Consider the following 25288-nt stretch of genomic DNA (forward strand, 5'->3'; position numbering starts at 1 on the left):
CTATATAGCTGAGAGCTCTGAAACCCATAGGGCCAGGGGCAGGCCGGGGAGACAGTCGGGCCAGCCAGTGGGCATCAGGCCACAGAGAGGCTGCTTCACTGGGAGAGGTGAGCTACTTTAGAGTTGGCCTTTCTTCCCCCCTTTTTCAGTCGGCCATTCTTAACACGATTTTATTTATTTTAGAATCCCTTGCAGTGCCTAGTTCTGAGTCCAACCAAACAAGTTCAGTAAATGTGGGTCGAGTTGAATGTAAATCAATGTTGGCGTGGGTCCATTTAACCCTTCACGGACACATGAGAAGCTGGCTCCTTTCCCATGCCACAGCCTGTGAAATGCTGCCTTCTCAGCACTCGGTCAAAGGAGGACTTTTTCAAAAGCCATTTGTTGGTTTTATTCTGGTTAGACAAGGAATACATGAGTTTTTTTTTTTAAAAAAAGGGAAAATATTGAAAATTATAAAGAACAAAATTAAAATGACCCAATATCCCGTTACCCAGAGGCAACTATTACTGATATTTTCTTATTATCTTTTTAAAATTTTATTAAGTTTATTTATTTTTGAGGTGGGGAGGAGCAGAGAGAGAAGGAGAGAGAGAGAGAGACAGAGAAACAGAGAGACAGAGAGATTGAGAATCCCAAGCAGGCTCTGCACTGTCAGCACAGAGTCCAATGCGGGGCTTGAACTCATGAACCATGAGATCATGATCTGAGCCGAGACCAAGAGTCAGATGCTTAACCGACTGAGCCACCCAGTGCCCTGATATTTTCTTCTTTTCTCCATCTTAATCCTCATGAGAGTGTGCCCTGTATCCCTCCAGATTTCTCTGAGGATTAGGAGAAGTGGGGCAGGGGTAGTTTATATTCTTTCTAATCTTATATACACATACACACATGACAAATGTATATATATTATTATATGTTTTATTAGGGTATATATCCACATGTATATATCGTATAATACATATATATATATATGTATATATATATATATATATATATATGTAATATGTACCCATATAATATATAAATATTTGAGCTGTATCACTTAGCTCTTGTCACAATAGTACTATATGACTACTGTCAAGCTCGGTGGTTTAAAATGAATGCCATTTATTATTGCTCATACTTCAGTGACTGTACTGGGTATTTGCTGATCTAGGCTGGGCCCAGTTAAGCAGCTCTAATTTCAGGTATAGATCCAACTAGGCATGGCTTCTGACTCTGGATTGGGCTCCCCTCTACTCCTGTTATGTTTTTTTCTGGGGCCAAGGCTGAAAGGACAGCCATTGGCCAGACACACTCTTCTCTTGGTGCTGGTAAGGCACACAGGGACAAACCCAACTGGGCAAGCACATTCCGAGCCTCTCCTGTGTTGTGTCTGCAATATCCCATTGGCTAAAGCAGATGACATGGCTAAGCCAATAGTCAAGGGACAGGAGGGTACAAACCACCCACCATGAGACCAAAGCAAATCAAGTGGCCAAGACCAACATCAGTACGTCAGGGATGTATCTACTTTCCATGGAGGTGAAGAGGGGAGGGAGGGAATATGGTTGAGAATAATAGACTCTACCCACATCCTACATATCTTCCGAGGAACTCTGTCCCTTGAGATTCAATCTGCTCAGAACCCACCTGGCAAGTACTATCATCAGTCTTCCCAGGAAACTTCTAGCCCAGAGCTTCTCTACCCATTGAACTAATTCAGTTTCTGGATCGTTTGCCCCATGTGTGTTGCTCCTATTCCCTTTCCTTGATCCTCTCCCCCCCGCCCCCCCCCCCACACAATAATTTACACAGAGGTGGGTGAAAGATTTTACTGCTGATATGGAACAACAAAAAAGAGTTGTATATCTTTTGGTTTATATATCTATGTCACTTGGCTCCCTCTCCTGTAGACTCCTGTAGACTCAAATCAAGGCTTGCTGAAGAATTCACCCTGGTCTCAGATATCCTGAAGGTCTCGGGGTGCCTGGATGGCTCAGTTGGTTAAGTGTCCAACTTTGGCCTAGGTCACCATCTCACCGTTCCTGAGTTCGAGTTCCGCATCAGGCTCTGTGCTGACAGCTCAGAGCCTTGAGCCTGTTTCAGAGTCTGTGTCTCCCTCTCTCTCTTTGCCCCTCCCTACTCATGCTCTGTCTCTATGTCTCAAAAATAAATAAACATTAAGGAAAAAGAAAAGAAATCCTGAAGGTCTCATGTGGCTGAGTCGTGTCTTTTAGCAGTTGGTTTAGTTTCTTTTTCTTTCACGTATATATATTGAACACCTGTGCCCTCCACTTTGTGATGAATTTATAATCTAGTGGGGGAAATTAATGATTTAGGGTTGCTAAACCTCAGCACTATTGAATTTGGGGCCAGATAATTCCTTGCTGTGCGGGCTGTCCAGGGCGTTGCAGGGTGTTTAGCAGCATCCCTGACCGCCACCCACCAGGTACCAGGAGCACCACTTCCACTCTCCTTGAGTTATGGGCAACCGAAATATCTCCAGACATTGCCACATATCCCCTGGGGGGCAAATCACCTTTGTTGAGAACCACTGCTCTAACATTTAACCTCTGATAAATAAGAAGAAGAATGACCAAAATAATGTGCTAATAAATGTTCAGAGGAGGACAGTGTTTTTCCTGGTAGTGAATCTGTGAAAGCCTCGTGGGGTGAGTGGTGTCTCAGCTGAGGCAAGAATGGTTAGGGTTTTGAAATGAGTTTCTTGGAGGAGGGGGGAACATAGGGCACAAATGGGCAAATAAGGATTTGCTCTCATTGTCAAGAGTGGATGCCATGTAGGTACTAGGAGGCTAGCTACTATAGGGCCATCTAAGTCATTATAAGGACCTCCACTCTTACTGTGAGTGAAATGATAAGTACATCTGTGTTCATTTGGAGGCACTATGATTGTACACAGAGTTTGTCTTCATAACCCAGAGTAATTGCTGCAAAGTCTCATCCATCCAGAGGTCATTTTTCTGATGCCCAGGAAGGAAATCTCTGAGGGGCACAGTGCACCCCTAAATAAATCCATGCCTGTGGCTTGGTGTCCTTACCCCTCTCAAGATCTCACTCTGAGCTCTTTCTAGTTGAACAAACTTGGTTAGCTAGTTCTCAACAGCAGATTAGAAGATGGAAGAAGGGAAGGGGCAGATAAAGGCAGACACAGACTCTGCAGCAAAGCTTCTAGCACAACAGAGAGGAAAGAACCCAAAAGCAGAACTGAATGAGCAAACAAATACACTCAGACCAAATAATTTTTTTAGGCAGGGGAACATCCATCCCTTCATAACCCTAAGGATATTGCTGCATAACAGTGCCACCCTAGATGCCTACATACACAATGTCTAGTGAGGCAGGAAATAATGTGACACACCGTAGAACACATGTGGTAAGAGTTCAGCACCATGGTCAGGAGTAGTGTCTGGACTTCTGGCTTGAATCCTTGGTTCAAGGCTCTGCAGCAATAAACTAGTTCCTTAACCTTGCCAGTCCTTAATGGTTTCATCTGTAAAATGGGGATTCCCGATTGAAAAGGTCATTGGAAAGGTTAAATAAATTAAACTACGTGAATTCTTAGCTTGGTTCTTGGCAGAGATTTGGTGCTCAATATAAGTTAACAGTTAATACTATCATTTCATTGAAAGAATAAGCTACTGAGACATCTCCCAGATCATGGCTGTTCTGGAATATTCCTAGAGTCTCCTGGCAGTGACAAAATTTCCCTTTCCGAAAATAGGATGGCTGTGAAAGTTGAGAAAGTTCCAGAAGAGAAGGGCAGCTGTATCAGTTCCCCCTCCCTTTTCCCTTCTTTTCGGCAGTAGAGGATGCGCCAGTAAGAGAGATGACAGACAGCAGGTTCCCAAGGATATTGGCCACCAGCCATTTTGTAGCAGCATATTTCCCTTGAATGAGACTAGTTCTTCACCCTTTAGGAGAACTGATAGAAGAACAGTTATTCTGAGATAGCTAGGGGAATATGAAGCTATTTTCCTTCAGCCATTATGTCCTATGCTATGTAAAAATATCTACCCCCAAATTAAGAATGCGCACATCAATAGGGTTAGAGGGGAGACACCACAGCACATTTTAAAGTGGTGGCGGTGAACCTGTGGCAGTAGCTCAGGGTGGTTTTCCTTTGGTCAATGTGTGCTGAGTGGCAAAGCTGAAAACACAGGATGCCCTGTGATGTGAAATCTGGCACCTCAGATGGCCAGGAAGTCACCCCACAGGAAGGAGCTGCTCTCTGTCCCCAGGATGGCAGGACAGTAAAGTAACCTGTTCTCTGTTTGTGTGTTTTCCAGGCTGGAGCAGGAAATACAAGCACTAGAAAGTGAAGAGTCCCAGATATCTGCCAAAGAGCAAATCATCTTAGAGAAACTGAAGGAGACGGAAAAATCCTTCAAGGACTTTCAGAAGGTACAGAAAACAAGTGGGATTTCTCTGAATTTTATCCACAGGGAAGTAAGCACTAGTGAGTTAGTCCCTGGAGACAGGGCCAGTTAATATCGATGAGAAGTCTGAGCCACACATCCTGTGAAATGAGGTGCGGATTGTGTGAGGACCAGTGTCGTCCCTGACACTGAGAGCAGCCTGTCTTCAGGTGTGGGACCACCTGGTCTGCGGGGAAGCACAGAAGAGAGTCATTAAATTGACCCCGTCTACCTATTGTCCAAACCCTTCATGCGCCTCATGCCTAAAAAGTCATCTCCCCTTGGACGTTAGAATTCTAAAGCGAATTCTTATTAAGCAGACTAGCCCTGCTCCTTACAGCTTTAATTTAAGTCTTTCCTTTATAAAAAAGCCAGAGGCAAAACCGTATCAAATGGATATGAATTGCAAATACACAGAGTGTAAATACTCTGAAAACAGATGCCATGTAGCGCAGAGGAGAGAACTCATAAAGCCAAGAGTTTCTGAATGTCTCAGAACCTTCCTTCCGTTTTATAACCCAGGTACCCAGACCGAAGAAACAATCTAATCACATTAATTTTAAGATGGGGTTTTCTGATGTCACTTCTCCAACATGGCTAAGGGTATTCGCTGGATAATCAACGTGAATCCCTACTGGGAGAAATTCAGTATAAAGTGGGAATGATAAAACTTTTCGTTAAATTTCAGGATCCCAAACATATTTCCCAGAAGAAAAGAAAGCATTGGGTTTACCCACCACAGTCAAATTCTGGACCTGGGGGAGAAAGACGGGTTAGGTGGATGAGGGATTGTCTCCCCACATGTGTGGTGATTCTCTGCCCTGCTTTTGTTTCCACAGAGCTTCTCCAATGCGGATGGAGGTAAGTGTAAGTGCTCTCTGCCCCCACTCTGTAGAAGTATTTTATCCCACTCAGCTTAGTGGGTTTCACGGACACGGGCTCACTGGGAGATGCGATGTGTTGGCGTGTAAAGACACCAGAGGGAAGGAACAGCACTCTGTGCAGGACACTGAGCAGGTGCACATCCTGAGACTCGTCTGCCTCTCTTCTTCAAGGACTGTTTCTCGACTCAGTGTTTCTAGTTTTATACAGTTCGCCTGGCTCTTTCTCTTTCCCATTTGGTCCTCAAGGTTCGCTGCTTGGACCTTTCTGAAAAGGTGCTCAGCAAAGAGTGCTAATATTGGGACCAGGTCCCAGGCAGGGAAGATCCCATTTGTGGCTAGGTCTCCAGGTCACAACACACATCAGAAGGCCATCATCTGGTGTTTAGGAAACCTTTCTAAGGCCTGTGGTTTTGCTTTGAGTCGGAAAACTTGGCATTCCTCCAGGCTTTCAGGGCAACAAGGCTGGGCAGAACGTCCCTCTCTTTGTGGCCTAAGCTGGCCTTGAGCACATGAAGGGTGGGAGCAGGGCCCTGACTTCCTGACCCCATCCTGGCAGGAGCAGGCCTTCCTTCTGTCCTCCTTTCCCGTCCTTGCCCCTGCCCTCAGCTCTCCTTACCTGTGGCCTTGGGGATGAACGTGAGGTTGTATGCTTGACCTTGTGTGAAGGTTGAATGTTGTTGCTTCATTCTTCACCTTGCTCCCCTAACTTTAGCTACAAGCTCATGAAAACCACTCCATTACCACTTTTACTATGGCCCTCAGTTAGACCTGCTTTAAAAGGCCAGGACTCGTCAGAAGGATCGGATGCCATCTGCTCACCTGGTTCTGATAAAGCCAACCTCTAAACTATGAAGATGATCAGGCGCCAGAATAAGAGTTAGCATCAGTGTTTTCCCCATGTAATTTGCAAATATAAGGGAAAATATTTTTAAAATGCAGATATGGGTAATGTATTTTTCTAGATTAGCAAAGATATGTACACTAAGGATAGTTCTGACGTTAGCCAAAAAAAAAAAAAAAAAAGGTATTGTGTTATTTTATTTGATTCAGGGAGGGTGGTGGTTTCTAGCAAATATAAGGCAGGAAATCTGGATGTTTGGCCCCTGGATGATCTTTGGGAAGGTAGTAAATTAAACCTCATGTTCCTGGGTCAAACCGGCAGGGACTCCAGGAGGAAGACCTATGACATGCTAGAGCCTTCTCTAGGGTGTAGCCAAATTGGAGTTCTTGTTCTATGCTTCGGGGATAGAGCATGGACTGAAGAGGTGACCATGTCTCTCTGGGGGAATTGAGGGTGGCTTCATGGGAAGCATAGTGAGCTTCCCTAGTGCTAGGAGAGACCTGAGGCAGCATGCATAATCGGAATAATGCAGTAAATATCAGGCTGGAATGGGGCTGTGGGGCATTGACCCACAGACACCTACATACTGGAAGGTACGCATTGACCTTTCATGCTTTTACTTCTTTTTTTTTTCTCTTCCTTCTCAAACTGGGACCTTTCCTAGACTTATCTCTATAATTAGGGAAGGGAAAGAGCCTGAATGTCTTGTCTCTGGGAAGGCTGTGTGGCGCATGGAGACCCTCATAGCCAATGACTTGATAACAAGCAAAACTGAAGCCATGTTATAAACCCTTGCCACTGTGTCTTTCATTTTCACCCTGAGTTTCTTTCATTTCCTCCTCCATTACTTCCCACTATTTGCATCCATTCCCCTAAGTGGTTCATGGAGGTGGGAGGAAACTTGATCATGACTAAAAAGAGCCTCTAGAGAAAATTGCCATTATTACTCTGCCCTCACTTTTTGGCAGGGGTACCTCAGGCTCAAGGATGCAAAAATCTTAGGGATCCTAAGAAATGGCCAGGAAAAGGTTTCTGTGGTCTTAACCTGTCATTCTGGATTATGATTCCTGCCATCTCTGGTTATAACTAAGTCTGGGGGGGACCTTTCCGTTGTACCACATCTACTGGCAAAGAAGGAAGTTTGAAGGAGGGAACACATCCTTCCAAGAATGAGGTCAATGTTTAACTCACACTGTGGGCTGAGAGTCAAAAATGAAGCATGTCCAGTTGAGGGACTCTGGAGTGTCTGATTATTTTATCATTCTTTGGTTTCAAAGGCCCTTTGATTTCAAAGTTGCCAAGACCACTCTTAGAATTAACCACCTGTCGCTACTAAGAACTAACACAGGGGCGCCTGGGTGGCGCAGTCGGTTAAGCGTCCGACTTCAGCCAGGTCATGATCTCGCGGTCCGTGAGTTCGAGCCCCGCGTCGGGCTCTGGGCTGATGGCTCGGAGCCTGGAGCCTGCTTCCGATTCTGTGTCTCCCTCTCTCTCTGCCCCTCCCCCGTTCATGCTCTGTCTCTCTCTGTCCCAAAAATAAATAAACGTTGGAAAAAAAAATTAAAAAAAAAAAAAAAAAAAAAAAAGAACTAACACAAAATTATTAAGAATAATAATGCCTTAAGAAAAACACCCTACTACTGAAATGCCGATTATGGAATCCAAGGCCAACTAGGATTATATAACTGTACAACATACTGCAGATAATCAGCAAAAGCATTCCTAGTTTAATGAGGTGCCAAGGAGATGGCTGCTGGTGTGTGCCTGTGTCATGATCCCCCTCAGGTCACCTGAGCATGTCACCCTAAGCATGCCAGAGGAAATAAAGGTATGGAACTGGTGGATCACCAATGGCTTTGGATTGTGTGGTAGTCCTAGCAATCTAGAGACATGTATTCCAATCTTGAGTAGAATTCCCTGGCCACATACGTTCTGACCCCCACCTTACTTCCTCCCCACCCTGTATGCACACTTAGTATATAGCAGAGTCTTCATCAGTTGGGTGGGTTTGTTGTTACCGCCTTAAATAGGCATAATGTCTTCTATAACTATAATTTGTGTATAGTACGTATCCTGTGCTAGCCATTATTTACCCACTGAGGAGCTGGGCCAGAACTGGCAAAGGAAAATGTGTATCCTGGGCCTATTTCCGCCCTTGCTGTATGATACTGATCTTCTTAGGTTTTCATCTTGTCCAAGTCTGTGGTGGCCGGAAGCCATCCCCCTATCAACACCTTTATACCAATTGCTGGGAAATCTCAGTGTGTCCTCAGGTGCCCATAAATCATGTTTTCAGGAGAGTGTTCATCAGTTTTCTCTAGCTTTGGCTATTCATATTCTTCATAGCTAGAGTAATATTTCAATAGTGCCAGAACTAATAAGAAGCACTCATCTTACATTTCTACTGTGGTAATGGCCATTCTCTACCTTCTTGGATGATGGACCACATTGACCTTGGCAGGAAGAGGGCAGTTTAAAGATTGAGGCTATGTGAAGAAATCCTTCCCATGGAGGCTTTGGAGGCCCTGTTAATTATTCCTTGTGTTGGTCTATCAGCCACCTCCTGGATACATAGCTTCAGGTTTATGACTTAATGATGTATTGAGTGGGCTGCCCTGTTCTCCTTCTCATGCCCCACTCCTCTTCACTCCCTCATCTCAGCAGGAGTGTGTGGCCCCAGCCCTCCAAGAGCTGTAGTTCTCAAGCTTGTAGCCAGGGAACAATGGGCAAAGGTGACTCCACCCCCACTCACTTCGGGGCTAGGAGCTGCCTCCAGTGGAGGCTAAGACACAAGCCCTGGAATCCTGTGCTCTTTCTGATACAGGTTCCCTGCCTGCAAGTGCCTCTAGTTTCTGGATGCTAAAACTTTCAGTATCAGAGATGCCCCAGAAACTCTGTATTTAGCATAGAATGTATAGACACACACATGACCAGTATGTGGGTCCTCACCTGGTCTTAATGGCTTGACCCTTCATCTCATTTGACTACAGAAAGTCAGATTTACTGAGATCTCAATCCACAGATTTCTGGAAATCCTCAGGGAAAACTCACAAACTCTGCAAATCTTCTCTGGTCATCTCTTGTCCCCTAAACTGCCCCTCTAGCCACACACTGCTGTTCTAATCTTTCCCTGGGCTACTGTCAGAAGTCTACCCCTACACCCTCAAGATAAGCTTATCTGAAGCCTCTGCTCTCTTCTAGTCCTGCCTCATGCTGGTTTGGGGCCCAGACTCTTCCCACAGCTCCCCACGATGAGAGTAACCTAAGTTCAGGAATAATAGAGAACCATGTGCAACCTCAGACATGTGGCCACACTCAGATACTTTGACTCAAACCAGGCCCATCTTCAGGAGATGCCTGCAGGCTGCCTCATGGCTGTCTCCCAGTCCCCTCCATCACCCCAAAGGCCTACTTTCCTTCCTTGCAGCAGAGAACCCTCAACCATGTCTGCCCAACCTAGGGCCCACTCTCCAGCACACATAAGGCCCCGGAGAGATAGTCACTTGAACCTCACCATGATGAAAGGCCTGCCTGCCTACTCCTGATGTCTTATTCCTTCTCCCCAAATGGTTGATATGGAAAAACCCATTCCCTCAGTGAAACTCCACCCCACTTCTACCCACAGAGTGTGTTCCTCAAAATATAATGGTCCAATATCAGCACATTCTGGATTGTTGATACTCACATGCGAGTCAGCAAATGGTCTAGCTGGTGCAGAACTGAACTAATCCTAATCCTCATCCTAATCTAGTGTCTGTCCATGGTCCTCTCCAGCATGCAATTTAAAAAGGAAAAATGAAACCTGACAGAGCAAAGGCAATATCAATGGGGATACAGAGGATGGGACGGATGTAAGAGATGTGAAGGAGGTAGAGGCTAGGGGGCTGACTGGACACCGAGAGGGAGCATTCAGGGCACTGCCCAGGATCCTGGGTGAATTGTGATGCCAGTAAGCTGAGACACAGAGTACAGGAAAAGCAGCAGATGAGCACAGATGGGAGTTCTGTTTGGGACATGTTGAGTCTGAGGTGATTGAGAGAGATTCAGTGAAGACGTGCAGTAAGCAGCCAGAGGGACCCCTGAGGAGCAATTGGCATTCCAGGATTCTGGGACATGGTCCTGACATAAGGAAGGAATCACATCGTATAGAGCCCAGTGCTCTAGAACGTTCCTGCCTTCCCTTTCCCACTTCTCTCTGGGAGATACACAAATTCTTCTCCTTCACCCCCAGTGGTTTCCTGCTTTCCTCTGATTTGACACACCTGCTAAGGTTCATACTCCACAGAGTCTCACCTCCCAAAATGGCCTTATCTAGCTATTTTCCCAACTGGAGCTGGTCTCCCTGCTTTTCTTGGCCATGTTTCCTACAACTGGGCTAATGGTGAATTCCCTGGCTGTTGTTATTTGGAATCTCAGGGTTTCCTGGCTGAAACAATAACCTGAAGTATTGAAATTGTAGGATAAATTCTAGAGTTTTGGGGTTTTGTTTGTTTGTTTGTTTGTTTTTTGTCTATAAAATAGGTCTTCTGAATGATTCAGGCACCGGAAACTACATTTGCAGTTTAGGGATTGAGCCCCAAGTCTATTTTTCAGTACTGTTTAAGGCATATTTCTAGTTTGATGTCTCATGTTTGGTCAATTCTACCAAGTCGATAATGGCTCTCACTAGCCAAACCCCTTTTCGCTCCTGAACTCATTGTACTCTTAGAATCTAGAGCTTTCTGATGAATCTTTTAATACATAGAGCAGTCCTGGGGCTTGAGCTCTCTGGCCAGGATCCCTCCTACCTCAGCTACTCTGCTGAATACCAGTCACTGAGCAAATGCTTGTCTTTGTTTACCCTGATCCTCTCGTTCAGTGGCCGCCTCCGCGGTCCATTATGTAGGGCAGACAAGCTGCTGTCTCGGCAGTGAACCCATTGGGCCTCCCGACACTGTGCCTAATTGTATTCCCTGTTCTCTGCTACCAGATGCAGTAAATTACATTTCCTCCCAGCTCCCCGACCTGCCAATCCTCTGTTCACGAACAGCAGAACCATCACCTGGGCAGGACGGGACTAGCAGAGCAGCTGGTAAGTCCTGGGGAGCTATTTGGTTTTGATGCCAGGACTGGACATGGGGCTTGGCATTTCTCTGAGCTTTAATAATAAGGGACGTCCAGATATCCTCCCATAGGGGGACTTATCCTCAGCCCAGCCTCAGACATAGAGTTTACAGTGGCCACAAAGTGCAGGAACTAGGCCCTAATACGTAATTAAGGACTGAATAGGAGGGAATATTGAGAAAATAATAGAGCATTTTCCCCCTAACTTTAGTGTGGTCTATCTCTCATGGTGTTTGTATCTCTCCTTATTCTCAAAGTTGATCTGGACTCTGCCTGCAGGGGGTTTTATTTTCCATATCAGAAACATACAAGATCAAAGGAGCTATGATGGAAACTGGGTGGAAATTATCTTCAAAGTATATGAGTATGTTGCCAAATCCTTTAGGAATAGAGCTGCTTGCATATTATAAACATATACTTCCAAGTCCCCCATTTCTGCAATGATTTCTTAGCTACTGTGGCATACTTAGGGGAAAAGTAGCAATTTAAAGAACGTACGTATCTTGCTAATGTTTTTCACAATGGTGAATTTAAAAAAATAATACATTTATGAGTACAAAGTATATAGAGACTATGCTTTGCCTTATCCAATGTGAATGTGCCTCAGAAATCAGAACTGATGGACATGAAAAATAAATCTATACCAATCTTTTCACTCTACACAGAAATGCACTGAGGGCCACCGGGCTAAATGAAAAAATGGCCAAGGTCAGTGACAATGTGGATGAGTTCCAATATGAATGTGAAATTATGCTTTACATAATCTAGGTGAATTAATGTCTAAAATAAATCTTATAATGACACTTTCCATGAAACAAAATAATCATGGACTTCTAAGCCAGAGAAATCTTTTATATGGGCCAATCTGAATATTTTGTGAAGCAAATATTCCCTCCTTATTTTAATGTAAAAATAAAATAAAAGGGCAAGTAAGTGTTGACGCAGTTGTGCACTGATTAAATATCTGTGGGATGTCTCCATAAACATCTCAGCATATCAGTTTTACATACTGACTTATGGAGTTGTAGAGTTGGGTGGGGACCTTAAATGGTGTGTGGTCAAACCCTGGCCAGGTCCACATGTCCCTGGACTGATAAACTGGATCTTGCGCCTACAGGCATGCTGTAAAGGGATCACTGGCAGTAGTTTAAGCCACAGACTCTCAAATGCTCCAAGGAGCACTTATGAGATCAGATAAGGTAATAACTGTTCAACAGTCACATACCTTCTGCTTGTTATTGGAGCCTTGGTTGTTGATAGTTCCCAATAAGTGTGGGTAAACAGCTTCCCAGCCCCTTTCCACAACATGTTCCCGGACCTCACAGGACAGGTGATATGATCCAACTAATGGATCAGCTCAGGGAGAGGGTAGAGACAGTGTGTGAGAACTAATTTTTAAGGGGGATAAGAGTAACACTGATAGTCGAACAGTGTAATATGCAAGAGTAAAATGTTAATGTGATTGTAGTGCTGGGTCTGTGGGGCTACGTGCACTATCACAACCTAACTTCCTTCATAGTTGAAGATGCTGCAGAAATATAGCGATCCAATGGCAAATGCACTTTCCAAAAAAAGTATTATGTGATGAGAATCTTCAAAAACAAGTTTATGTGTACTTTTGTTTATTACTGAAGAACAAATTTGCATAGATATATCTAACTGTGGAAATATATATGAGCAGAATTGTGGCTGGAATCACATTTGATGTGGTTAACTCCTTTGTCTAGACTGCTTTTGGAATAGAGTGTCCAGATTCATGATCATCTATCCCCAATAGTGACTATACAGAGCATGGATAGCATACCAAATAATGGCACTCACCACTAGAATTCTTTTTCCTAGATATGATCCATCTTGCTTTATGAACATCCTTTTGGAAACTTTGCATAATCTTGGGGCCATTTTAATATATGTCACTTGTCATTACTCAATATTCTGGTTGTTTGGAGTTTGGGAAGTTCAGGATTGTGTATAAATGGGGATTTATTTAGTATCATTGCTTTTAGAATTAGGTGACGTCTATTCCAGTCAAACATGGAAGCCAGGGTATAGCCACCCTCCAAAGAGGTCCTCAGACACAGTCACACACCTCTGTTATTGGAGCTTAGTGTCCCTCCAGGCAGCTCATTCTAATTGGTTCTGACCCTGGGGAAGTCCTTCCTCTGATGGAGCTATCATTCGTCTGCCTCCATCTCCCCCCATTGGTCCTTATCCTGCCACCTGGAGCCACTCAGAACAAACCCAAGTTGATTTCCCTTTAACTATTTGAAAATGACTGTCATTTTCTGGTCTTTCCCAGATCCCCACTCTACATGCCCTTGACACCCTCCGCCATCCTTGTCCCTCCCCTCTGAATACTCCTCACTTTGTCTCTAATCTTCCTGAGCTGCAGTGCTCAGAGCTGCTCCATGCACTCTTGGCTGGGCTGATCTCCCCCCAGCCCAGAGCGTGAAGCCACAGACCATATGACTCACTTAGCTGGTGCCATAGCCTTTCAGGTTCAGGTTCTAAAGTAAAGCCTCAGAGTCGTTTGACATGTGCCACTGCTCATCCTCATTCCCTTTATCCTGTGTAGTCGTAGTTCCAGAATCATTGCCATTGAAACATGTAGTCTGTTTCCTCTAATTGTGCACATATGGCTTCACCTGCTCAGAGATCCTACAAAGTTCTTTATTTCATTATCTCAAAAGGCAAAAGTAAGGATGAGCTATCTGCCCTTTGTAGATTTGATGTGATTGTTACATTTCTTCATGTTAGATTGCCCCATGTAAGTGTCAGGAGCCCCTTGGGGGGGTCACTGAGGAGCCTTCTTTTTTTTTTTTTTTTTTCAACATTTATTTATTTTTGGGACAGAGAGAGACAGAGTATGAATGGGGGAGGGGCAGAGAGAGAGGGAGACACAGAATCGGAAACAGGCTCCAGGCTCTGAGCCATCAGCCCAGAGCCCGACGCGGGGCTCGAACTCACGGACCGCGAGATCGTGACCTGGCTGAAGTCGGACGCTTAACCGACTGCGCCACCCAGGCGCCCCGAGGAGCCTTCTTGAAAAGTAGAGGAGGGAATGGTGTAAGGGGATTTGAGAGTCAGGGCTCAGGTGTTCTCTCCCATTTCAGACACAGCAGCTCCTCTGTCCTTGGGTTTATATTGTATTTCTATATCAGATTTCCATCTGAATAAAGGGTTTAACAGTTTTAAAAATAGATCTTGTCTATTGTTGGAGTCTTCACAGCTATTGATTTTAGCACCTCACAACCTTGCTTTTCTTCTCTATTTGGTGTCATCTCAGATCTGAAAAGTAAGCTTCCATTATTTTTCATCATTGCGTTGATGAAAACATTGCACAATTGGATCCAAAGTCAGAGGCCTGTGACATACTGTTGGGGTCTGCTGGCCCTTGAGAACCCTAAGTAGACATGTGTGGGGCATGATCATTTAATGAGTAACAAGTTCTGGCAATTGTCTTGACACCCAAAGGCACATATTTCTGTCTTGTTCACAGGAATATAAGGGACTTGATGATGATCCAGATGTGCTGTGTCTCTGGCTTTGCCTAAATTGTCTAAAGAACTGGAACAAAAAGAAAACGAGATTAATCTGTATACCTTCTGCCTGATGAATCCTCCCTGGTTCTTGGTGGTCTCTGCTCTTTGAAAATGAACTTCAGAATTTAGCCAGCCATGATCTCAAGCTACTGCTACATAGTTTATGTAATTCCTTCCTTCTGTTTTTTAAAATCAGAACTTTGGATGTCTGCCTCCACACCTTTCCCAGTGTATAAGATTCTTTTTTTTTTTTAAGTTTATTTAATTTTTAGAGAGCGACAGAGAGAGCAAGCGGGGATGGGGGGGGGGCAGGCAGGAGCAGAGAGAGAGAGAGAGGGAGAGAGAGAATCCCAAGCAGGCTCTGTACTGTCAGCACGGAGCCTAATGTGGGACTTGAATTTACAAACCATGAGATCATGACCTGAGCCTAAACCAAGAGTCGGATGTTTAACCCACTGAGCCACCCAGGCCCACCCCCCACCACACCCCCACCCCAGTGTGTAAGATTCTTAAGACACATTTATCGATAAGGGAACTGAAGCACTGGGTCTGAAGCACTGAACGCATTTATATCCCTGGGTGCTTTATTTTTTTCCAATCTTCTCCACTCATCTGGGCTTCATTTCTCTCTTAGTGGTATTCTTTCTGGCACTTTTTGGACTGAAAACCGTCCTTCTTGACCAAGAAGGTAGGAGCAAAATCAGATATAGGAAATTGGCTTTTGCTCTTGTTATCCATGATATCACAACTTTGCTCACTTACTTTTGTTAATACTAAGGTATCCGGGAAGACAATTATTCCAAGAAATTTTTGATTACTGGTTTTTGAAGTTAGAGATTGCCTAAGTGTTGGGATGAGAGGGAAAATCCACTCTGAATCAGTTTCCTCACTTTCACTGTTATTTTGCCATTATGATAGCCAGTTTTGTATTTCCATCCTCAAGAGAAGGTACGAGCATATATGTATATGCGTACTCATAGGCCAGCAGGAGAAGATTGCATGTATGTGCATTCACTCAATAAGCCAAGCCTGTGCACCGTTTCTCTTCTACATTCCCAGTGCGATGTCAGCTACTGGATGTTCACTTCTGGGTAACAGTAATGGTCTGGCTGTCTGTTGCCCTCCTAACATACTTTATATATCATTGGGTCACAAGGCACACAGGCTGTTTACAGAGCCACAGGATATCAAAGCTGGATATCCTTCATTGTACAAATGGGAAAAGTGAGGTCCAAAGACAGAGTGTCACCTCAATAGGAATTCAGACCAAGTGTCTTCCTCCCTTTCCCCAATACCTCCCATCTTACTGACTAATGACAGTGGGCGGTGTCATTTTATACTTTACATGTGGACCTTCGGCCTTCTACCTCCTCCCACTGATCACAGTGGGTCAAAACAAGTGAGCTGGGAGAACCCTGATGAGTCAAGGGATGTGAAATGATTGAGTTTTCCGTCCTCATGGAACACACTGTCTTGTTTGGTATGCTCTTGGCTTCTTTCTGAAATGGAATCATGTGATTGGTCAGCCACATGTCACTTGTGTTGGGTGTTCTTGTTTCCTTTTCCCTAGGCTCCTTATAGTCTTTAGAGCTGCCTTCTCTTTACCAAAGCTAATGGTAACTAGGAACAAAAGAGTACATAGAGCCATGGGAATAAGTTTGAACTGGAATCAAGCATTCTCTGCTTCCCAGACCCATGTCTTTGGGCTCTGCAGCATGCCAGACCGGAACAGCTTCACAGCCCACCCTCACCCTGGTTTTTTGGCAAGTATCTTCCCCAGGGGCCTCCCTTCTAGTCCATACCTGGCTGTTTTCAGCACCTGGAGTCTAGTATTATCAACCCCCATTAGACTGCCTCTGCCTCTTCAAGATTCTCCTTATTGACCAGAGAGCCATGGGGGAGCAAGAACCTAGTAAAGCCAACATCAAAGTGCCATTCCATCATTCACTTGTATCCCTTTGCAGAAAGTCACTGCTTTGGTTCTTATTCTTCACTGACAAAATGAGTATCTACTCACTCCCCTGTCTAGGTTCTTGGAAAGAATCACACAAATGCTTTAAACCCTCCAACCTATTGTCATCAGTATGTCATGTCGGGAAATCAGCAATTAAATCTATCATTTTGTAAAAACATACTTCCAGATTTCAGTCCTCCTATCACTGGAACTACCATCAGACTGTCTCCTTTCTTTTTTCTCTCCAGAACGCTCCTCCAGGAAATTTCAGAGAGCTTTTCTTCACATACTTTCTTGTATGTCCATGGGGCTCTCTCAAAATCTTTTTCAGGGGCTTCACAGAAAGCCTCTGCCCCTCAACAGCACCCCTTCCTTTTTTTTTTTTTCCAATAAGCTGAGCACTGGGCCCTCGTCACTACACAGATTGTCCTGTTACCCCTGTGGCATGGGGAAGCTTGAGGGAAGAGGAGGGAAGAGGAGGGAAGAGCAGGGGGTATTTTTTGTGGTTAGACATGAGAGCATGACGTAATTGAGAGACCTCTGGTAAACACGACTCGGCAGTAACAAGCGGGAGAGTTGTTTAAATTGTGTGCATGGCATCGAAAATAAAATGTCAAATTTAACATGTAAGTCTCATTTTCCTACTGGTTCATATCCACCCTGGTTCACATTTGAAATATTATTGGCTGAGAACTAGAGCAAAATAACAATGCTTGCTCATCAACAACACGTTTAAGATAAACGTTCATGCCTCCTGTGTGGTTTTCTGAATGTCTGATAATATTCTCATATGGGTATCCATGAAGTCAAAGCCTTTGTGTGAAGCAAGAGCTTCTCAAAGTGCTCACCTAAGTATCCCATCCTAAGAGGAGAGAGATGGAGACAAAGCATGTGAGGCTGGACCCTGACAAAACCTGCTAAAAATCTGTTTCTTTTGAAGCCTTGTTTTATCTGAGGGAGGAAATATGAATGGATATTGTATTTTATGGCATAACATACTTAGGTTTATTTTATGAGCAAAATGTCTTCAGATGTTCTACCCCCATATTCTAGAGATATTGCAAGAACAGTGTACAACATGAAAATGTAGATATGAATATGTAACCCTAATGAAACCATGCCACACGTGGTTCAGTCCCAGGGCCACAGCACATTTAACAAAATACAGTTTAAAATCACACACAAGAACAAGAACAAGAACAAGAACAAGAACAAAACAAAACTAGAACAAAACTAAAGAGAAACTCTGTTCTTTACCTGTTTTTCCTGAAGGATATGAAAAGGAATCCAATTCATATCCCCACCGGAAGCATTTCTTATGTTTCCTTTTCTTTCCTCTGCATATCTCCTCCACTGCCAACAAAAATGTTCCCTCTCCATCCATATTGCACACAGCTTTTATGAGCTCTCCTTCTGAATTCCTTCTTTCTCAACTCTATTGTGTGTGTGTCTACTTAGCTGTTCGAGCACAGAACTTCTCCTCATCGTCTTTTCTGTCCAGTCTTTGAATCCAGGAACAGGCAAAGACAAAATGAGGGTTGGGGGTTAAGATGATGGAGAGAGGAAGATTGGACCAACAATGACAGCATTCTCATTGGTGGGCAAAAGAAGAAAGACATCTCTAAAGATTCCCGTGTTAATAATTTGTATCCGATCACATATGGATATGAAAATGTTTTGTTCCATATTCTGTACTGATTACAGATCAAGGTGTCGTTTTGTTCACATATTACTGGATGGATAATTAGATATTGTACCTATAACTGGCAATCATTAGTACCACCCTTATTTACAAATATGTCCTGTGAGTGTTTTAATAGTAATAGGACATAATAACCCAAAATGGTGCTTTTTAAATTGTAAGTGTAATATTTAAAGAAGAGGCTTTGGAGTCCGTGCAGAATTTTAAATGCCTATTCTGTTTCTCTGGTGACACGTTTTGTGGAAAATCAGGAAATAACTGAGACAAATATTTCTCTTGACATCACCATCATTGTGTGAGCCCATGTGCTTCTGAAATGACAAAGATCGGTTGGCCTCTCACTGTGTCACTGAAGGAAACTCAAGATCTTTGTGCTGAATAAGTGAAACTTTCAAAATGGACATGATGAAAATCAAGCATTGGATCTGACTTCACAATCTTTTTAGTTAAGTGTGAACTGTGAACAGACTGTATCTTATTACCCAAGCAGATGGAACAGTATCGTTGCTATTTTCTTAACCAGTTCAAACATTAATTACTGTGTGTACCTTTTCATGGGTGTCGTGTTATACAAAGTATTTGTGACTAGATTAGGGCAACCAAAGTAGACTTTTCAATTAGTAGTGTTTGTTTCACAGGTGTGTATATCGGGTACCTTCTATACAAAAGACTTCAAGGTAGGTGCTGGTGGGGAGGGGGGAATCATAGAAAGACGTCAGGCAAAACACTAGCCTTTAGTGATCCTAAAACTCTATGGAGCTAATAAAACATTCCCACAAATAATTATACTACTGAGTGGAAAGTGTGAAGCACCTTCAGAGAGGTTTAGAAATGTTCAGAGACTCTTAAGAAGAGCGAGAGGGGGCAGTGGCTGACTCAGTTGCAAGAGTGTGAGACTCTTGATCTGGGGATTGTGAGTTCGTACCCCATGTTGGGGATAGAGATTACTGAAAAAAACTAAGTTAAAAAAAGAGAGAGGGATGCCTTAGAGATGGAAGAGTCAAAGAAACCTTCTGGAAGAGGAGGCAGCTGACTGGGCATTGATGGATGGGTCGTATTTGGATGTATAGAAACTTAAAAGAAGGACGTTTCAAAAGAAGGGAATCTTAAAAGCAGGAAGAGTTGAGGTGTGGGATGGTAACACCAGTTACTAGATTATGCTAGAGGAAAAGGGAGCCATTGAGCATGCGGTTGAAAAGATCATTTGGATCTTCTTAACATAGTTGGGGAGCTTATAGTTATTCTGAAAGAGGTAAGGACTCATAAGCAGAGATGCCACATGGGAAAGGCAGGCTGGGCAGGGAGACAGCAGGCAGGGAAGGATGTTAAATTCTGGGAATAGTGAGTTTGCTGTGGCCGGGGTGTACATGGAATGAGAGGGGGCTGTGAGGCAAGCCTTGAAAGGAAGTTGCAGACAAATTCCAAGGGGAATTATATGCCAAGCTAAGGCATTTGGCATTTATCCTATAAAGACACAAGGAACCAACACAGGGTTTGTGGAGAGGGTGCCATGGGCAGAATGGAGTATAGGCTAGCAGGGTCGGCAGACTTTTTCTATAAATGGCCTGATTATAAATATTTTAGGTGTTGTGGAGCACATATTCTTTTTTTTTCCCTTTTTTTTCCTTTTCTCTTTCTTAAATTCTTTTTTTCTTTATGTTCTTTTCTTTCTTTACCTTTCTTTCTTTTTTACCTTCCTTCCTTCCTTCCTTCCTTCCTTCCTTCCTTCCTTCCTTCCTTCCTTCCTTCCTTTTCTTTTCTTTTAATAATATTTTAAAAATATAAAACCATTCTTTGCTCCTCTGGACATACAGAAACAAACCTTGGGCCCCTTCTGCCCCCTGCTATGAGAAGTGACAGGTGAACTTGGGCACAGCTGTCATGCAGAGAGCAGAAGGGGGCCTGATCTGAGGCAGTGGTAATAGAGGCAGTGGTGAGGAGGTACAAGGGGAGAAGTATGAAATGCAATTAATTTCTCACAACAATTGTTTGGCTATGGAAGAAATTAGGAAGAAAAGGACAAATCAGGTGTGATTCTGAGGCTTCTCACTTGAGATACTGTATGGTGCTGGTGTTATGTAAAACCAAGGCTATGGAGGAGTTTTCAGAGAAGGTGGATTCAGTTTTGAAGCTGTGGAGGCTGATGTATCCATGGGTCATCCAGGGAAAGGGTGCCTGGGGATAGTTGGCCTTATGGGACCAATGGTCAGTTCCCTGGCATCCAGAATGTGTGCCTCTGGCCACAGAATGTGTACCTCTGTGTAACAGATTTGAAAATATGGAGTGTCACACAAGACTAGAACAGGGAAGAGCATGTCCTTAGGAGCCCCAGATAGGCAGCAGGATTTGGGATGAGCTGGAGAGGGCTAGTGTGATTGGGAAGAGCAGGTAGCATGCCCTTCCAGTAATCTAGGGAAGCAGAAGTGGTGTCTCAGATTGAGTAGTGGCAGTAAAAGAGAAAGAAGTTGATGGATGGGGCAGAATCACGAGGACCTGGCTCGTGTGCTGTGCACACGGCAGAAGAAGGGGCCTTCTGTAGTCATTGTCCCCAAGTTCCAGTGTCACAGGATGATACTACCTCTGTCTTGTTCTTTTTCTGGTTCTTGTTTCAGAAACCTAGCTAAGCGATTGAAATACTCAGAGCATGTAATCTGACTGCTTTTGTCACTTCAGTTCCTGCACACAACCCTGTTTTACTGAACAGTGGAGGATAGCCAGGTCCCACCTGCAAAATCCTTTGCATATTCTTATTCTCCATTAACAGTAAGAGGAAATGCAGGAAAAAAAAAAAAAAAAAACAACAGTAGAGTGCTTGGGGAAAGAATTTGAAAAAGATTCAAGGTTTTGGAATTATGGTATTTCATAACCAGGGCCTATAAAATTGCCTATAAGATAAGGGTAAGGTCTCAATCAAGGTAAACTTGCATGTTACCAGCCTCCCTGTAATTCATTATGTTGGATCCAAACAGTCGCTTGTGGTCTTATTTTAGCAGGTCTTCCTTAAAAGTGTAAGTGCCACTGAGATATAGTAACTCTGTACACCTGGCTTCCCAGTGTATTAAGCTTCTGTGTTCAAATACATATATAACCACCTCTGTCCACAATGTGCACTCAACTCTAACACTCAAGATGCTTGGCAGTTAGACTAGAAAGGGCACAAAACCTTTTTTTTTTGTCTGTTTGGCAATTAACCATTCACTGGCTTTTTTTGTTGTAACATGCACTTCCTTTCTCTTGTTTTCATTCAAGCTGTGTACGCCATGGAAATTAATGTGGAGAAAGACAAACAAACAGGAGAGACCAAGATTCTCTCTACATCCACCATTGGCCCAGAGGGGGTCCATCAGAGAGGAGTCAAAGTCTATGATGACGGTACCAAAGTAGTGTATGAGGTGCACTCAGGAGGCACTGTAGTAGAAAATGGAGTGCACAGATTAAGCTCAAAGGATGTAGAAGAGCTTATTCAGAAGGCGGGACAATCAAGCTTCAGAGGAGGGCACGTGTCAGAAAGAACTGTGATTGCGGACGGGAGCCTCAGCCACCCTAAGGAACACATGCTCTGCAAAGAAGCCAAGTTAGAAATGGTACATAAGTCTAGGAAAGATCATTCTTCCGGGACCCCAGGGCAGCAGGCCCCAGCTCCCAGCACGGAAGGGCCGGAGGCAAACTTGGATCAGCCAGTCACCATGATTTTCATGGGCTACCAAAATATTGAGGATGAAGAGGAGACTAAGAAGGTGCTAGGCTATGATGAAACCATCAAGGCTGAATTGGTCCTCATTGATGAAGACGATGAGAAGTCATTGAGGGAGAAGACCGTGACGGACGTGTCCACTATAGATGGGAATGCGGCAGAGCTTGTGTCCGGGAGGCCAATCTCAGACACCACAGAGCCCTCATCCCCAGAAGGGAAGGAAGAGAGCCTGGCCACAGAGCCAGCCCCAGGTACCCAAAAGAAAAAGCGCTGTCAATGCTGTGTTGTCATGTGACCACTTCTTTCTTCCCTTTTCTTCTGGGCAGCCTCTGTGCTCTCCACCACTTACGTAGACCTCACTGTACCACTAACTGCAATACTGTGAACTGGAAGCAAACACCTGCCTTGCCTTGCAGTTGGATTGCTTTGATCTTTCTTATTTTTCCCCTCTCATTTTTCTCCAGTTTCCTCACCTGAGAGACAGCGTGCATGTGTTTGCTTCATTCTTTCCAAGAACTTGCTTTTCCTCTAAACCTTTCCTTGTGTCTTCGAGAGTGAATCGATTTCTTACTGCTCGATTGGAATGGACTCTTCACATCAGCCAGTTATCTAGTAGCCTTAATTCACTTGACTGGAATTGAACCCAGTGGTACCGGGGGTTTCATTTTCTAGCGTGTTCCTATAATGTAGTCACACGTCACCACGTCGCTGACTTCTCCCTTGCCTCCCTTGCTGTGGATCTTTGCTTTTATATCTCGTGTGGCAAAATGCTGTTGGCTCTAGCTGGTAGCTAGTGTGGCCAAAAGTGGACCTTACTTAGTCTGTTCAATCTAGGGTGATGCTTTTTGCTGCCTTACATAAGCTTCCAGATTACAGTATTGTGCATCTATGGCTTTCCTTCTGTTAAAACTGAAATGAAGTTGATGGAAAAGAAAAGAACCCAGTGCTTTGTCACGGCTGAAATGTAGGGACTGATTCCGTAACCTGCCCATCGGCAGCTGCCTCTTTCTGCGGCTTAACTGATGGACCCTTTATATATGAAGCACCATTTTTAATTTTCTAAGGACATGAAACAGACATTGTTTTGAGCATTAGTAGTGATCTCTAAACTTAGGCATATCCATGAGCCTTGCTTCTATTGTCTCAAAAAAAAAAAAAGTCAATTTTTATATTGTTTTCTTTTTCACGGATATTTTCTGATCATGTTAATGTATTTTCGACGAAGGGATCATTTTGAGGAGTATCTCTGCAGTGACCCTATTTCTAAACCAGTCTTTCTGACCTACAGTGGTCACTGCCATGTTTCCACTTCATTGTGGATGGACGGTGCTGGAACTGAATTTACCTGTTCATCTCACCCGCCCGCTTGATTACAGAGCCTTACTTCTGGACTCTTTTCTTTCTGTCCCCATGAGAAAGAGAATGTTTCCCGTGACGTCACCATGGAGGTCTAGCCAGCCCTCAAAACAAACTTGAGAATGTAAAAAAATGTTTAACAAAGACCTGTCTTCTCCACGTTAAGCACTTAAACTCATTCTGCAAGTACCAATTGAGTGGCACATAGCTGAGCTGCCTATTAAGGCATGTTTCTTAAACTTTTGGGGATTTCGGAACATCAAAGATGAGGGGTTGTTTTTTGTTTCTTTTTTTTCTAGAACACAATGAACAGTTCTTTAAATAAATTCTTAGCATTCTCCCAAAGCAAACAACCACATGGGTTAGTAAAACCAAAGGGAAGCAATTTAGTAAAATAATAATACAGTAATAAAACAAAGATGTAAAATTTTAAATGATTTTAATAACAGAGATATCACAACTTGAAGACATTTGCCCAAGTGTTCATGGCATTGTTGTGAATCGTTCACAAAATTTATCTATGTTCCGTAGAACATAGTTTTTAAAAACATACAGTAAGTCATACGACATCAAGGCTAACTTCTGTGGAAAGTCGATGAGAAAAAAATAAGGTCGTCTTGAGCGAATTTCTTAATAGAACCAGCTAAATTTGTTCTAAATAGCTTTCTCAGTGCTAACTCTATTATTATTTTAAATTTCTGGGCTTAACATTCTATTTATTCCAATGGACAGGGGAAAAAAATGACACTTTAGTTAAAAGTTAATTTTTATCAAATAGTTATATTTTAATTAGCACAAAGTGAGTCACTTTATCACCACTATGTAAACAAGCAAACAAAAGAGTTCAAGAAGGGACAACTGAAGGAGCTAAATTCTGCTTTCTAAGATGATTCCATCAATGGCTTGCTTTGGAATAGTTGAGGGGGTTCCCTCTAAATAATCTCAGGTTCACTGAAGCAGCTGCAGTGGTATAAAGCTGCTGTCTTACCTAGGAATACATCTGGTTGTACTGCCTAGAAATCTCCCCACTCAGCTTCACGCTCCTCAGTCAGTGGTCACGTACATGTTATTTAGATGTTAAAGAACATGACCTGCCAGATAAACCTATTGACATAGAAAAAGAAAACAGTCTGAATGTTTGGACAATCTATTATTTTAATAATTTATTTAATAAAGAAACAACCTAAAATTGACCATAGCTTATCTTTTTTTACTCACTTAGGGATTAATACTGTTCTATAGAAGTTTTTAAAAGCACAGTTAGTGAGTACAATGGTAGAATTTAGAACCCGTGAGCTTGCTGTTTGAGAAACAGTCCTTCTTCGAGGACAGAGAATTCCCAGAAATGACCTACCCGTCCTTCCATAGTGAGCTAGTTCCTGGTGAAGAAAATGATCTGCCCCTCTCACCACAACCCTACACATGAGATCTAAAAGACCAATGATAATCTGCACTTTCATTCATCAATTATTGTTATAGGGATTAGCAAATTATATGAATTAGAGGTCTGTCTATACTTTTACTATTAAAGCCTATCGTTTAATCGTTTAAAGTAAGACATGTCACTTTTATTAAAATGATATGTGGCCATAGTAAATGGTTTGTTTGAATATGGCGTATGTTTGCATATTTTGTATCATTTTCCTATAAAAACGGAGGACTCAGGCTCAGCCAGTGCTTTTATGGGATGAGACCTATAATCTCACCTACAATAACAAGTAACTACCCTTCATAATGAAAATATCCTCAGTGTTGTGATTGAGAACATTTTGTCTTCCTTGCTATCATTCT

General features: G+C 43.3%; 1 protein-coding gene across 12 annotated transcripts in view; it reads left to right on the forward strand.

Moving 5' to 3' along the window:
- Positions 1-25288, forward strand: part of PALM2AKAP2 (PALM2 and AKAP2 fusion) — a 454391-nt gene that overhangs the window by 239598 nt on the left and 189505 nt on the right. For 4 of the 12 annotated variants that reach the window (XM_045469857.1, XM_045469855.1, XM_045469856.1 and 1 more), the window contains exons 5-8: positions 4293-4407; positions 5261-5282; positions 11116-11217; positions 21697-22392. In XM_045469857.1, coding sequence (XP_045325813.1) covers positions 4293-4407; positions 5261-5282; positions 11116-11217; positions 21697-22392 — 935 coding nt within the window. Of the gene's footprint in view, positions 1-4292; positions 4408-5260; positions 5283-11115; positions 11218-21696; positions 23843-25288 lie in introns of those variants that run through there. The other 8 variants (XM_045469858.1, XM_045469860.1, XM_045469864.1 and 5 more) reach the window with 4 other exon arrangements.

This window comes from Leopardus geoffroyi, chromosome D4, assembly GCF_018350155.1.
Source record: "Leopardus geoffroyi isolate Oge1 chromosome D4, O.geoffroyi_Oge1_pat1.0, whole genome shotgun sequence".
In the NCBI taxonomy this organism is placed as follows: domain Eukaryota; kingdom Metazoa; phylum Chordata; class Mammalia; order Carnivora; family Felidae; genus Leopardus; species Leopardus geoffroyi.